This window comes from Aureobasidium namibiae (genome assembly GCF_000721765.1).
Source record: "Aureobasidium namibiae CBS 147.97 unplaced genomic scaffold scaffold_16, whole genome shotgun sequence".
NCBI classification, from domain to species: domain Eukaryota; kingdom Fungi; phylum Ascomycota; class Dothideomycetes; order Dothideales; family Saccotheciaceae; genus Aureobasidium; species Aureobasidium namibiae.
This window is the reverse complement of record NW_013581193.1, coordinates 48808-62746: the sequence shown is the minus strand read 5'-3', so window position 1 is coordinate 62746 and position 13939 is coordinate 48808. Positions and strand designations below refer to the sequence as shown.

Below are 13939 nucleotides of genomic sequence, written 5' to 3'. Positions count from 1 at the left end.
CCGAATGCCTCGTAACATATGGTGGACTGACGACTGCAAAAATAACTGATGTAGCGGCTAATGTTGACCTCACTGCAAGAGATCAACAGTGACCGGGTCGATAAACTCGAGACTTCTGATGTCCATGTCCGACTAGGCCCCTTCGTGACCTCGAGAATTTGAAAACTTCACACATCATTCCATCTGAGCTAGAGGGCAGTGGAGAGTCGCGGGAGGACACTAACCTGACGATCTTCTCCTCTTGCATTGCCATACCTTCACTTGCCTTCTTCCACAATAACGGAAAATCCCTCCTCTCTGATTCTTGACTCAGGACTGCCCAATGTGCCTCGTCTCGTTGACCAGACGCAACTCGAAGTCCTCGACTGCCCTGTTGATCATCAAGTGCAAGTTGAGGATAGGGCAGCTTCTATGGTGAAAGGTGAATGAATGTGCGGTGGTGATCATGCTGAAAAGCGTGATGGAGACAATGCGCTTCAAGTTGATGAGGCTGAGTATCGCTCCCGCGCATCAGTATGAAACTTGAGTTGGCTGAAGATGTATGTCATGGGATATGAACAAACTAGCTTGGACAGGAATACATTGAAGCTCTGTCTCACGAGTACAGATACGCACTCAGTAAGCAATTGGGATCTATTCAACGATGACACATCAATACGGCGTCATGGGAGACAGAAGTGAGCCTTGATCTAGCTCAGAATCGGATCAGTGAGGAAACTGCTGAGGCAGTTAGGTCTGCGGAGGCAATGCAATTTCCATAAGGCAAGACTTGGAGCTCTCGAGACGGCCTGCTTTGATTTTATCCCTGTCCAGCTCAATTCTTCAGCAATTTTGGTGCTTGGAGTCCTCGAGACACCAATATATGGTAATCAGAGATCGGTATGGATGCATATGACAACACTAACTTGACAAATTTGTTGCAAATTGATATTTTCTTGGTTGTGTACGAGCGACATCAACACAGATTAGTATACAATCACATCTTTCGCAATCTAGAGTCCACATGATAGACAGAAAGTTCTTGCCTTGCATGTTTCACCCACCCTTGCATGTTTCCAGAATCACTATGCACTTGACCATCCCTTGCATATTCTGAAAATCACTACACAAACAGGTCATGCCGTCGATCCAATCTCAACATCGAGATGGACATGGAAGATTTCGTTTCTGTACCTACAGACAGCTGATCAGCTGTAGGTGTGTGTCTCCCGTCTGTGACACAATTTGTTATATGCTACTCAAGTACTGTGGGACGTCGAAGCGTCTCTCGGGTCGACGACGATATCAGATAAAACCGTATATCCCGCGCCGACATTGAGAATATTTCCAGTTCCATTTGGGTGTGAGTCTATTCAAGCGTGAAACTCTATAAGGAGTAAGGAATGGAGTAAGAATATCATTAACCCTGTTCGCGACGGACGAGATAGTAGCGCTATATACCCGAAGACGTCCATGACTTAGTCTTTCTGTCCGCCTAGGGGATCTTGTAGGCTACGAAAGACAGTTAGGCTCGATATCAAGCACCTAATCTACTCGCTCTCCTGCATCCCCTCTACTTCTTCTACCTTTGCGTTCACGCGACGTGCACAGCGGCGATAGTAAGAAGTACTAACATCGTCATCAACCCGTAGACCCCATCTACATCGTTCTCGATGCTTTATACTCAGTGTATAGTCATGCGAAGAATGCAAAGGCACGCACACGTTCTGGAAGTGAGAGCGGTTCATCTATCCCAAATGCTTGCTGCTGGGCATTGACGTCGATTAGATAGTAAGCAATGTGGCAGTGGGGGTTTTATACTAGCAGAATTTATGATTTTGTGAACACAAGGTAGCATTGGGGAATGTATTTTTGCAGCTTTCCGTAGCATCTCTGCGATGTCAATTGTGTAGAGCTGAAATACCCTGGTTCATACTGGTGAGAGGGAGATGTATCGCCGTACAGATGAAAGAGCTCGAGGTAAGCTCAAGAAGATCATGAGGCCGTCTTCGTTAGTGGCTAACATTCCTAAGAGCCGAGCGTAAGGGTGTAGATTTTACTAAGAACGAGCAACCCTTGTTTCCATGTCGTAGTGCCAGACGTATGATGCAAAGCTTTGCGAGTTGCAGCCTCTAGTCCAAAAAGAGAAACAAGAATAGACTCGATAGTGATTCACCGGATAGATCAGTTCAAGATATTGCGAATCACGCTTCCAATGACGAGATTCATCCCTTCACGTGTTGACATGTCAGCTGATTGAAGTCAATCAAAGCAAGGGTTCCAGACATCTGGGGCAGCGAACCCGATGAATCGCCTTCCCATGCTGATAACGAGAGACACTGGTGAATAGCCAGTATGAGACTAACATGTCGCTTGTCATAATCCATGCTGATGATGTGTCGAGCCAGTAATCAGAAGTCTCGTTGCCAATCGACGTGATGAAGAAAAAGTTCATGAACTGTGGATAAGTAAGAAACTGGCTGGCTGCTGTCAAGAGACAATGCGCCTTCACCATGATTGCGGATCGACAATACACGAAGTGCAGCTGGGACGATATTTGCAGTAGGTGGGAGATAGGCAGAAACCGTCCCCAGCAAATAAAGTCGGCGCTTTTGCACAAAAGAAGCGCGACAATGACGCGAAGGTCTGCAAATGAGCGTCTGCTCGAATCAGACCAGAGAGTGCTTCGAGGAATGAGATGATGATGCATGATGCATGATATTGTGCCATCTAATCGACATCGGGTATAGGCAGACCCTGGTATAGCTTCATCCTCCTTCCTAGCTTTTTCATGGCTTCCATGGCCTTCTCTTCGCGTAACTTGCGCGATTCATCATCGGTCACAAGGACGAAATCGTATGTGATGAGCTTGCCACCTTCTTTTACACCGTATTCTTTTGCTTGTTCGGCGGACACGGTGCCCAGATCGATGAGCAGGGACTCCTTAACACCGAAGACAGCGTCGGAGGTCTCGTATGGATCGCCGCGTAGGTATAGAGCACTGTGCTTTAGTCAGTTTTGCAAGCTCGCTAGCAGGAGATCGGGACGACGTACGTGATGAGGTTGTCATATCCAGACTTTTCGAACATGAAGTGCATGTGGCTAGGGCGGTATGGGTGACGCTTGAGCTTCTTGAGAAGTTGACCAACCGGACCATCGTGAGGGATAGGATACGGCACTGGCACGATGGCCTTGAACCAAAAGATGCCGTCGTTGTCACTCTTCATGACAGCTCTGCCATCAGGACCGTCTCTTTCTGCGTATTGGACATCGTAGAAACCCTTGCTGTCCGTCTCCCAGATATCAATCTTGACATTGTCGATTGGCTTTCCAGCAGTGTCTTTGACGGTACACAGGACTAGGCAAGGCTCACCCTCGGGGTCGTGTGAGATGCTACCGCCATTGCCTTCGAGCTGAGCTTCGTGTGTGTGGAAGGGACCTAGAACGGTACCCTCGGTACTGGAAGCAGGCTTGGGGTGATCGATACTGTCGACGAGGAGAGAGAGGCCAATGACATCGGACAGCAAGATGAACTCCTGGCGTACATCGCTGCTGATCTGGCCAACTTTTGTCAAGAACTGAATAGCAGCCATCCATTCGTCCGTGCTGAGACGGGTTTCGCGAGCAAAGTCGTGGACGTGAGAGACGAGTCGCTCAAGCAGGTATTTCATACGAGGGTCTTCGCATTGTGAGTTGATCATGTGTACATTCTCGGTGATGTTGTCGATTGTCAAGTCTTTCAGCGGCGGGATATTGACTTCTGACGGGTCCATGATTGCTGTTTGATCAGAACACAACGATATGGGAGCAAGGGAGTAGGTGAAGGAGAGAGAGAGGGAGAAGAGGAGAAGGCGAGAGTGATCAACAAGGCGGGAGCAAGAAAGATGGTGATTACCTATCCGCGTCCCCTCCAAAGCCCCGCCATCCCCACAGCTTTGAGCTCGCCGGATGTTAGGCTCGGAAAAGCTCCCTCCAAACTCGGAAAAGCCGTCGGAAGTTGGACGAGAGAGCTGCAAGAACGATAATCAGGGAAGTTGAGTGGCACTCGTACTTCGCAAGACCTATGAGGGCGTAACGAGCATTGCGGGCTTGATAATCTTTGGTTCAGTACTCAAGTGCACCGTAAGCGCGTGCACTCATTGTGGAGCGTCAGGAGCATCCAACGAGCTGCTTGGACGCGTCAACCAGACACATGAACAGTATGCCTTTAGACCAAAGCGAGCGGCCTCGTTTGGATGACAGTTTCGATGCGGCAGAGCGTGTATACTCTATGTAGACATTCAAGATGCTCGTCGAGGATGATGATTGACCGTGATGATTGACCATGCGGGTAGCTGTGGAGAAGCGGGTCTGTGCGTGTTGTGTAAACACACAGATCTTTCTGTCGCAGACCAACTGATTTTGCCAGACTCGCAGTCCCTCTCGACAGACAATCACAATGACGAGCCCTTTGTCACCGCTGGACTCACATCAGCTCAACTCTCGCACACCAGCTACGGTCGTGCGTGGGGACAAGATGGCCGCCAACACCACTTCTGCCACTCCTTGCAGAACGTCGACGCCGACCAAACAAACACACGACGAGTCCATCATCAACTGGGACGACGAAGACGCTGCAAGCTCGCCTTTTGTCTCTGACCCCAATACTCGTCTCGCCTCTACCAACCTGGATCAGATTCCCATCGACCCCGAAGTCGACGCCATCTTCGAAGACCCAGCAGATCATAACGAGACTCAATTCTTCGAGACCAACAGCAACAAGGCTTCCACCTTCTCCATTTCTTCCATCGGCGACAAGGAAAACACTGTCGCACAGGAAGACGACCTTCCCCAAGTCGACAACACGCACAGGACACCAGAAAAGGCTACCACACCAGAGGCCCCGAAGAAGTCCATGTCTCCTCTCAAGCCAAAATCAACTGTCAAGAAGCGACGCAGCAGCACTTTCGAAGAAGACACGGCCCCCAAACCACCACCTTCGACCAGAAAGACTCTTCGCTTCAACTCTCCTCTCAAGGCCAGCTCGCCCTTCAAGCAGCTCGATTTGCCTGATGAGACACCTCGTCCACAAAATCGCGCGACATCTTTCGACCACAATGATGAGAACATTGACGACTCGATCATGATCAATGACGTTGACGAGACTGGCGTTGACGACACCTGCTTCAGCACCTTTTCCGCTGTCCCAGACATGACCATGTTTGCAAAGCTGGGCGATCGCAGAAGCCCCCTGAAGCAATCTATCGTGAGTTGACCTCAATCGATCCACCTCGACTCTGACTAACCACATCTTAGCAACGAACACCACAAAGCGAACAAGCCACACCCAGACCTGCCAGACGACGAGGTTCCGACGAACGATCACCTTCTCCCACACCCCGTAGACCCAGAACTCCTGGAACTGCTCAATCAAACACAACCAATCTCATCGATTTCACCCAGCAGATCGAACGCTTTGCTCATGCTTCCGGCCGCCCTGACGTCCAACAAACACCCTCTCGACGCTCTCCACAAAAATCGGCTACCGAGCCCAACCTCCTATCATACTTGAACCAACAACGCTCGCCCAACAAGGGCGCCAGGATGAGCACACCAGCAAAGTCTACCAGTCTGCTCAACCTGCTCGACTTTGAGCTGCCTCCAGCACCCACTCCTCGTTCTATCCCCACCATTACCGTTCGCGAGCTCGAGTCCATGAAGTCACAATATCAATCGCAGATCTCGTCCCTCAAAGCTACCCTCTCTGGAAGAGAAGCCGAAGTCGACTCCTTGAAGAAGGCCGTAGGAGATGCCGAAAGACGTGTCGGCGAAGCTCTTGAGAACCTCAGAGAGGAAAAAGGCCAGCGCGAGCAGATTGAACATGAGAAGAACCAATGGGAGCAGCGCGGTGTGGAGTTCGAGCAACTTCTCCAGAACGTCAGACAAGAGGTTATGCGCAGCGATGAAGAAAAGGAATCTCTCGTCCGCCGCGCAGAGGAGAGCGAACGGTCAACGGAGAAGCAGCAGACCCGTGCAGACGAGGCAGAGTCCAAAATCCTCGACTTAGAAGCCCAACTCGCAACTGCCCGCGCTGCCATCCCCAAAAATGATGGTTCAGGAAACACAATCGACGAAGCACAAATCCAGACTCTAGTTCAACAACAAATCGATGCAAAAGTCGAAGCTGTATCCCGTGAACTCCACGCCGTCTACAAGAAGAAACACGAAACCAAGGTCGCAACCCTCAAGAAATCCTACGAAGCACGCAGCGAGAAGAAATGTGCAGACCTGCAATCTCGTCTCGATGACCTGGCCAAGCAGAACGAGCAATTGCAGGCTTCAGCAAACAACAACATCGAGTCGTCTATGATGTTTACAGCCGACGACCGCAGAGTCATGGAAGAAGCAAACGCCACCATCGAAGAACAACGCGCCGAGCTCGCAAACCTGTCGCGCCAACTCGACGTCCTGCACACCGAGCAAGCATCCCTGCACTCTGAACTCGAGAAAGAAAGAGTGGAAAAGGGCGAGCTTGTTGCTGCTGTTGATGAGATGTTGTTGCTTCAATCGAGCGCTCCTGATAGCAACACGGCGGCTGTGATTGAGGACTTCAGACGCAGTATCAGTCGTCCTGCTCCGCCGCCTCATGCGTCCATTCCTGCGTTTAGAGAGGCTCCTGCAGCGGCGCCGGTGCAGAGTCGCATTGGCAGAGGTATGCCTAGGCCTTCGGGGATTGCGTCCAAGAGTAAGATGATGAGTAACATTGAGCGTATGGGTGGTGCACCTAAGCATTAGAGAAGCGGTTGAAGCCGGAGTTTTTTTCTTTTTGCCGGAAGGGGCTTTGTTATGTTTCTCATGCCTCTCTCTGTCTTCTTTTGGTTCGTGCTCTTCCTTTTTGATTGCTTTCATGGTTCTCTTTTTCGATGACGAATGGGGTTTATACAGACTTGTAGCTTCTCTTGGATCCCTTTTTCTCTCCCTCTGTCACGAGAACACTAGGAACAGCTGATTCCTTCTCTTTGGGAACGAAGTTCTCTTGTATGTTTTCACCATTGTTTCCTTCCATACCACACCTACCTGTTCTTTGGACCAAATGTGTGAGAGCTTTCGGCTTACTTCTTGGTTGTGTTTCTTCAATTTTGAGAGTAGAGATGCAAAGAAAGGTGTATCTGGAGTCGTTGTTTCACCGTTGTCTAGAATGGGGTTTGTGATCTTGGACCAAAGATGCCTTCTTTTGTTTTCATCACTGAATATATATTTTGCTGTGCCTTTTTCATGCAGTAGTCGGTATGTCAGATAATACCTATTTGCATCGTTTCCTGGAATTTGGAGGGTTGTTCAAAGACTCGGGGGTCTTTTTATTTGTTCGTTCGTTGGAGACATTCAACCCGTTGTGATATGTGTATGATGGTAGCTTGCTTCTAAGCACTTGCTTTGTCGTACGGCTTTGGCACTTTTGACCCCATTGGATATCCTCTGTTCCCTTGAGGGATGAAAGTGGGATGGTCTGTGATAGACGAGTCAGAAGCATGTATGATCTGGTCTACAGGAGTTAAAGCTATTGAAACAGCCGCACTGCGAGTCAGCAGTGTGAGAAAAATACATTGCGAGTCAACAAAGTAATTACCGGAAAAAGCAATATAGCGGTTCACGAAAGGCTTCATGGATTGGTTATTCATTGTTGAGTATCTGTTCTATTGAGGCCACAAAGACACATGTTCCTGTTTAAATAAACATTGTGTTGTAGATGCATGCGAGTCAGGGCAATGAAAACAACTACCAGCGATGAAGGAAGACGAAAAAAATTCTAATAGTTGTAATATCTATGGTTTGGGTATAATAACCGAATAGAAAGCAAAGGAAGAGAAATCATCAAAAGGTCGTTAACTTCGCTCCACCCTCTTACGAACTAGTGCCATTGCACTGAGGAGGATACATTCTCTGCGTAACGGTATTGGGCCCCACAATCCCATACTTCATCAAGTTATCCAAGCCCCAAGCTCCAGGACCGGTATAACTCCAGATGAACCACCCAGTAGAGTACTCTTCATAGATATCCATTTGAGCTTCCATGAATTTTCTGGTGGCTTCAACGAGATAAGGGTTCCATTGCGAAGGATCAAGTTGTGCTGAACATTGGCATCCTTGAGTCGAGCAAGAGGTGCCGGCAGTAATGTTGCCAGCAGCGTCAACGCAAATGTTGGTTTGATCGCTGAACTCGCCGACGATAACGGGCAAGTGCGCAGACTCAGATAGGAATTGGGTGTTGGGGTAGGCGCAGGTGTATGCAATGTGTTGGTCTTGATCATAGCCATCAGTGGGACCGCCTTGGTTTTGATAGAGATGAACGTCCAGCACAAAGTTTTCGGACGCGGCATCGACGTTGTAGTATTGGGCTACTGGCTGCCAGGCTTTGGCGCCCAGGAAGGCATCGTGCATGACCAGCTTGAGGTCGGGGTTGGTGACGTGGGTGCGCATGGCTGCTACGGTGTCGACGGCCCATGTCTGGGCTGCCTTTGCCGAGTCGTAGTCCCAGACGATGGGCTCATTCACGAGTTCAAGGCCCCAGACGACGTCTGCGTAAGAGGCGACACCGTACTTTGCGGCCATGATCTCGAGGACGGCAGTACTGGCTTGGAGGTTGGCAGGGTTGTTGGCCCATTGTGCATCGCCTTTGTGGCCAGAGTTGTCGAAACCGTTTTGGGAGCCAGGCAGGCCGTGCATGCAGATCAGAACCTGAATGTTGTATTGACGGGCCCAGCCGAGTGCTTTTTGCAGGTAGGCATCTGCACCTGAGATGTAAGGACTACCTGTGTTGTTGAAGGCCCAATAACCGATAGGGATGCGCACACTGTTTCATATTGTTAGCAAAGATGTGCGTCATAAGGATGCAAAGATAAACTCGGGTGTAAGGCTGAACAAGGGTCGAGATTGGGGCTGGAAACGGGTGGTGTAACGGTGTCTCGGAGGAGATAACGAAAGAAACGGTGCTGGGGGATAAGGAAAGAAACGTACGTATTGAGTCCCCACGAGGCAATTTTTGCCATGTCTGCTTCTCCAAACCAGGATTCCCAATGTGATTGAAGTGCCGCCTCTGCATTGTCGGTTTGGTCGAATGTCCATTGGTCAGGAGCGCCTGTGTTACCAACAAGCTCCCAGTTCATCCAGGGTTCGAGGACAAGCCAGCCTCCGAGATTGACACCTCTGATCGGGTCGTCGTCGACTTCGCATGCATTGCGGGATTCCAATGTGAGTTCGCTGTCTGTTCCGAAAGGGGTCGTTTCCACTTGGCTGCCTCGTCGTGAAATTGGTGGAGTGGTTTCCACTTGGCTGCCTCGCCGTGAGATGGATGGTGTAGATGTTTCGCTGTCGCGTCGAGAGATGGGTGATGTGTTGTCGATGACAGGAAGACCTTGAACCAGCAAGGTCGAAGAAGCTAGCAAGGAGAGAAGAGTAGAAGAAAACATTATGATTGAAGATCGGTGGATACTCTCACCGTACTCTTCAAACAAAAGATGCCAGGCCTGCAAGCTTTCTTTTGTTAAGGGTACTGCAAGTGTGTGTCTGATTTCAGCAGCGACCAAGTTCGCGGTGGCTGGTTTGATCTTATACCTCGAGTTCACCAACATCTGAAGGCGAATAATAATTACACAGCTTACCTTCGGCACCGCTTGAACAGATTCGATAGCACAGTAGGCAAAAAAACGGTATACCGTTGGCAGGATTTCCCGAAACAGCGCATGTCGTTGGAAGTCCAGCCGCCCACATGGGAAATAAAAGCTTGACATGCACATGAATCTGAGTCAAAGGCTGGAGCTTGGTATGACTTGGGCTGGAGCCCTCTGCAGGAACACCGCTCCGGGGTGCGCCTCATGAGGTAGGAGGAGGACGGTGGTGGGCGATTAGCGAGTGTGGTGGAAAACGCTCGTTGATACTTTCCAGATGCCCGAGCTCTATTGTGTGTCTCAGTGATGGCTGTGTGGTAGTCGACGCGGCAAGACAGAAGTGTACATCCTGTGAACCGGACGTTGCTCTTGATCTTGTCAATTTGGCATGAAGACTTCAGCATGAGCGACGCAGTTGATGTTCGTACGTATGAATGTTCGTACGTAGGATGGAATTGGAATCCGCGAGATTTGTACATGTTCTGTACACTGTTGGGATCAGATCTCGATGTTGCAGACGTTTGTTGAGAATTTCTCTGCCTGAGGGCAGGTGCAGAAGTGCCGAAAATCGGATGTCTTTACATGACTCGGCCCGTGTACGATATTTTCCAGACACCGCTCAATCAAGCGAGGCGAGTCTATACAGTATCAGCCTGGTCTCTGCATGGCTTCATTGTTCAGATCTACCAGACCTTTTGGAATAATCTCAAGGATAACCACTCCTGCTCGCTTTGGAATCGTGTCATCATCAAATCAAACGGCATCCTTCTCGTCATCCAAAATGGCAACAAAGGCAAACGACCACTACCTGACACTCTCCTGCCCGGACAAGCCTGGTATTGTGCACGCCGTCACTGGACTTCTGGCCAAGCATGAGCTCAACATTCTGGACTTGCAACAATTCAGTGACCCTTCTTCGGACAAGTTCTTCATGCGCGTACACTTTGGCCATGCTCAAGACACAGAGCACTTGAAGCCTGAGATCACCGAGTTGGCACAGCAAATGAAAATGGACTACAACATCCGTCCAGTCTCTGCCAAGCCTCGTGTGTTGATCATGGTTTCGAAGATTGGACACTGTCTCAACGACTTGCTGTTCCGTCAGAAGAACAAGCAATTGCAAGTCGAGATCCCTCTCATCGTTTCAAACCACCCGGACTTTGAGCCTCTGGCCAAGAACTACGACATTCCTTTCCACCACCTCCCCGTCAACAAAGACACCAAGCTGCAACAGGAGAAGCAGATCCTGGACCTCGTCAAGGAGAACAACATCGACCTGATCGTTCTCGCCCGCTACATGCAAGTCTTGACTCCTGGACTTTGCGAAGCCATGTCCGGCAAGATCATCAACATCCACCACAGTTTCTTGCCTTCGTTCAAGGGAGCCAAGCCCTACCACCAGGCTTACGAGCGCGGTGTCAAGATCACCGGTGCCACTGCTCACTTTGTCACTGCTGACCTTGATGAGGGACCTATCATCGAGCAGAGAATTGCTCGTGTTAGCCACGCTATGTCACCCAAGGAACTGGTCGAGGAGGGATCCAACGTTGAGGCTCAGACCCTGGCTGCTGCCGTCAAGTGGTGGTCGGAGGAGAAGGTCTTCCTCAACGGCACCAAGACTGTCGTCTTCAACTAGATAACTTCTTTCTCACATGTGTGACTAGTTAGAATCTGGATGGTCCAGATGAGCGCAGTAAAACAGGGAGGCATTTTAGATCTGGATGGTCATTTCAATGCATTATACAAGCGTGGCGGTGGAAAAGCCATGCATATTCTTCCATGAGAAAAGACCAATGCATCAAGTTTACATCAATCACTTACGATAGACCCTGAATTGGCAGCTTCTATACCAACTTGGAACTTATCGTGTGTCTAGAACAGAAGAGGCAAGGAGCTCCTCTGTAGTGTCATAGCTCCTTCCTTCGTTTGTGGTGGCCATGACGTGCGTCAAACAGCCCCGCAGCTGTCCACTCTCTCGTGTTTTTCTCTCCAGAAATTTCGACCTTAGCAGAACAACTCTCCAACAAACCACCTCAACATCAAAACTCAATCCCAGATCTAACCACCTTCAATATGTCCGGAGCCATCCCCACCAGCACCTCGGTCACCGAATCGACCGTCATCAACGGTATGCTGCTGTCCCTGAGTGTCGGTCGCAAGACGCAATAGCTAACGCGCGATTGACCAGCCCCTCTCTCGCACGTCTGGCACTTCATCAAGCTCCAGGACTTCAACAAGTTCTGGTCCGCTCTCGACAAGTCCGAGTACTCCAAGGGCACCTCTGAGGAGACGGACGTTGTCAAGTGGCAGTTCAAGGACGGCACCGTCATCGAGGTCAAGCAGGAGGAGCACTCTTCGCTCAACCACTACATCACCTACTCTGTCATCACCGCCAACCCCGCTCTGAGCTACACCTCTGCCGTCAGCACCATCCGCTGCTACGCCGTCACCTCTGGCGAGAACGAGAACAGCACCTTCGTCCAGTGGACCGGCAACTTCTCCTCTGACGCCGATGCTGGTATGTTCTGGTTATAGCCTGGTTCAAAGCTTAGAACTAACATGTGTTCGCAGGTGTCATTGAGGACGCCAAGTTCAAGCGCCGTGAGGCCCTCGCCGACCTCGCCAAGGCCGCCAAGAAGCTTTAAAGAAAGGAAACAGAGTCTATGAAGCTATTCGTTTCCAGAAGGAAGAGAAGCAATAGCAATGACATTGATGATTATGCCGAGCAGGGAAGGTAGCGGTTGAGGGTTGCTTTTTGAAGCGTCGTCAAACGACACGCCAGCCCATTGCACGTAGAACAAGCAAGATACAAAGACGACTTTGACACACTCCGATTTCCCTCACACTGTTGAAGCTTCAGGCTGATGTTTGGCTAATAGTCGTGTCCGCGCAGCAGGTCGGGGTTTGGGTCCGGGGTTTGCACAACAGCCTCGGTCAAGCTCCACCATCCCACTTTGGAGCTTGACCAACCTCGACTTATAAAGTGACTCACAGCGACTCGTATTCTATACCTTTCACGAGACACGTATAAGAGGGGCTCAAAAACCCAACTTTCTCGCATTCAATTTTGACCAAACTGCCATCCTCCTGCCACCAGATCCCCTCACAACCAATCCACCACCTCAACCATGCCCAAGAAACTCAAGCTCGCCGTCTCGCAATCCAGAACCCTCGACACCTTACAACAAACCCTCGACGCCCTAGCCGCCATCACCCGCAAAGCAGCCTCCCAATCCATCGACCTCATCCTCTTCCCCGAAGCCTATCTCGGCGGCTACCCACGCACCTGCGACTTTGGCGCTTCGGTCGGTGCCCGCGCCCCTCACGGCCGCGACCAATTCCTCGAGTACTTCCACGCTGCCGTCGATCTCGGCGATACACCATTGGGCGCTGGAGATGACTGGGTGACTCGCCGCTTGCCCACTGCAAAAGGAAGAGAGATCCGTGGAGATGGCACGAGAGAATACTTGGAAAAAGTCGCTAGGGAGACTGGCGTCTTTATCGTGACTGGCCTTGTCGAACGCAGTGGTGGCTCCCTCTACTGCAGTTGCATCTACATCTGTCCCTCGCAAGGCTGCATAGGCAAGCGAAGAAAAGTCATGCCCACCGGCTCGGAACGACTAGTCTGGGCACAAGGCCAGCCCTCTTCCCTCCGCGCCGTCACCACAACCATCAAAGGAGTGAAGCTGTGTCTCGCAGCAGCCATCTGCTGGGAGAACTACATGCCCTTGCTCCGCTACTCATTGTACTCTCAAAACGTAAATCTATATCTTGCACCCACCGCCGACGCAAGAGATACCTGGGAGCCACTTATGCGCACCGTAGCAGCGGAAAGCAGAGCGTTTGTGTTGAGCGCCAATCAATGCGTGCGCAAAAGCCATCTACCTGCTTGGATCTCTGCTGGCAAAAAAGCAGAGGAAAAGGAACCGAGGGCTTTGACTCACCACTCTGGCGGCATCTCTTCCACCTCGCCTTCCCGCAGGAGAAAATCAGTGGTCATGGAGGAAGGCAATGAACTCGTTCTTCCTGATCCTTCTGATCCTTCTGGCTCTGCTTCTACCTCTGGCCGACCCTCCACCTCGGCAGCAGATGACGACTTTGTCTGCAGAGGAGGTTCCTGCATCATTGGTCCACTGGGAGAAGTCCTGGCCCCTTCGCTCTGGGAAGTCGAAGATGGGTTCCTCAGCGTAGAAGCAGATTTTGAGGATTGTGAGAGAGGGAGATTGGATATGGATGTTGCGGGCAGTTATTCCAGAAACGATGCGTTTAGTTTGAGGGTTGAGGGTTTGGATATCAGTCCGCCGCCCTTTTGAGTC

The 13939-nt window shown here is 50.5% G+C and overlaps 5 protein-coding genes across 5 annotated transcripts; 3 read left to right on the top strand and 2 right to left on the bottom strand.

Moving 5' to 3' along the window:
* Nucleotides 1-2709: 2709 nt before the first annotated feature.
* On the bottom strand, nt 2710-3752 carry M436DRAFT_53720 (cathecol 1,2-dioxygenase; the record flags this gene model as incomplete). The annotated part of the gene is made up of 2 exons (XM_013569130.1): nt 2710-2980; nt 3034-3752. The coding sequence occupies 2 exons, from the start codon at nt 3750-3752 to the stop codon at nt 2710-2712; spliced, it is 990 nt and encodes a 329-aa protein (XP_013424584.1).
* A 4108-nt stretch (nt 3753-7860) lies between these two features.
* Nucleotides 7861-9122, bottom strand: M436DRAFT_53772 (glycoside hydrolase; the record flags this gene model as incomplete). Its single annotated transcript, XM_013569142.1, has 2 exons — nt 7861-8809; nt 8974-9122. 2 exons carry the CDS (start codon nt 9120-9122, stop codon nt 7861-7863), a joined length of 1098 nt encoding a protein of 365 aa, XP_013424596.1.
* Nucleotides 9123-10404: 1282 nt separating this feature from the next.
* Nucleotides 10405-11259, top strand: M436DRAFT_53741 (Formyltetrahydrofolate deformylase; the record flags this gene model as incomplete). Its single annotated transcript, XM_013569133.1, has 1 exon — nt 10405-11259. The coding sequence occupies one exon, from the start codon at nt 10405-10407 to the stop codon at nt 11257-11259; it is 855 nt and encodes a 284-aa protein (XP_013424587.1).
* A 437-nt stretch (nt 11260-11696) lies between these two features.
* M436DRAFT_53643 (Bet v1-like protein) lies at nt 11697-12268 on the top strand (the record flags this gene model as incomplete). The annotated part of the gene is made up of 3 exons (XM_013569115.1): nt 11697-11751; nt 11812-12141; nt 12195-12268. 3 exons carry the CDS (start codon nt 11697-11699, stop codon nt 12266-12268), a joined length of 459 nt encoding a protein of 152 aa, XP_013424569.1.
* A 483-nt stretch (nt 12269-12751) lies between these two features.
* M436DRAFT_53482 (hydrolase) lies at nt 12752-13936 on the top strand (the record flags this gene model as incomplete). Its single annotated transcript, XM_013569084.1, has 1 exon — nt 12752-13936. One exon carries the CDS (start codon nt 12752-12754, stop codon nt 13934-13936), a length of 1185 nt encoding a protein of 394 aa, XP_013424538.1.
* Nucleotides 13937-13939: the final 3 nt, after the last annotated feature.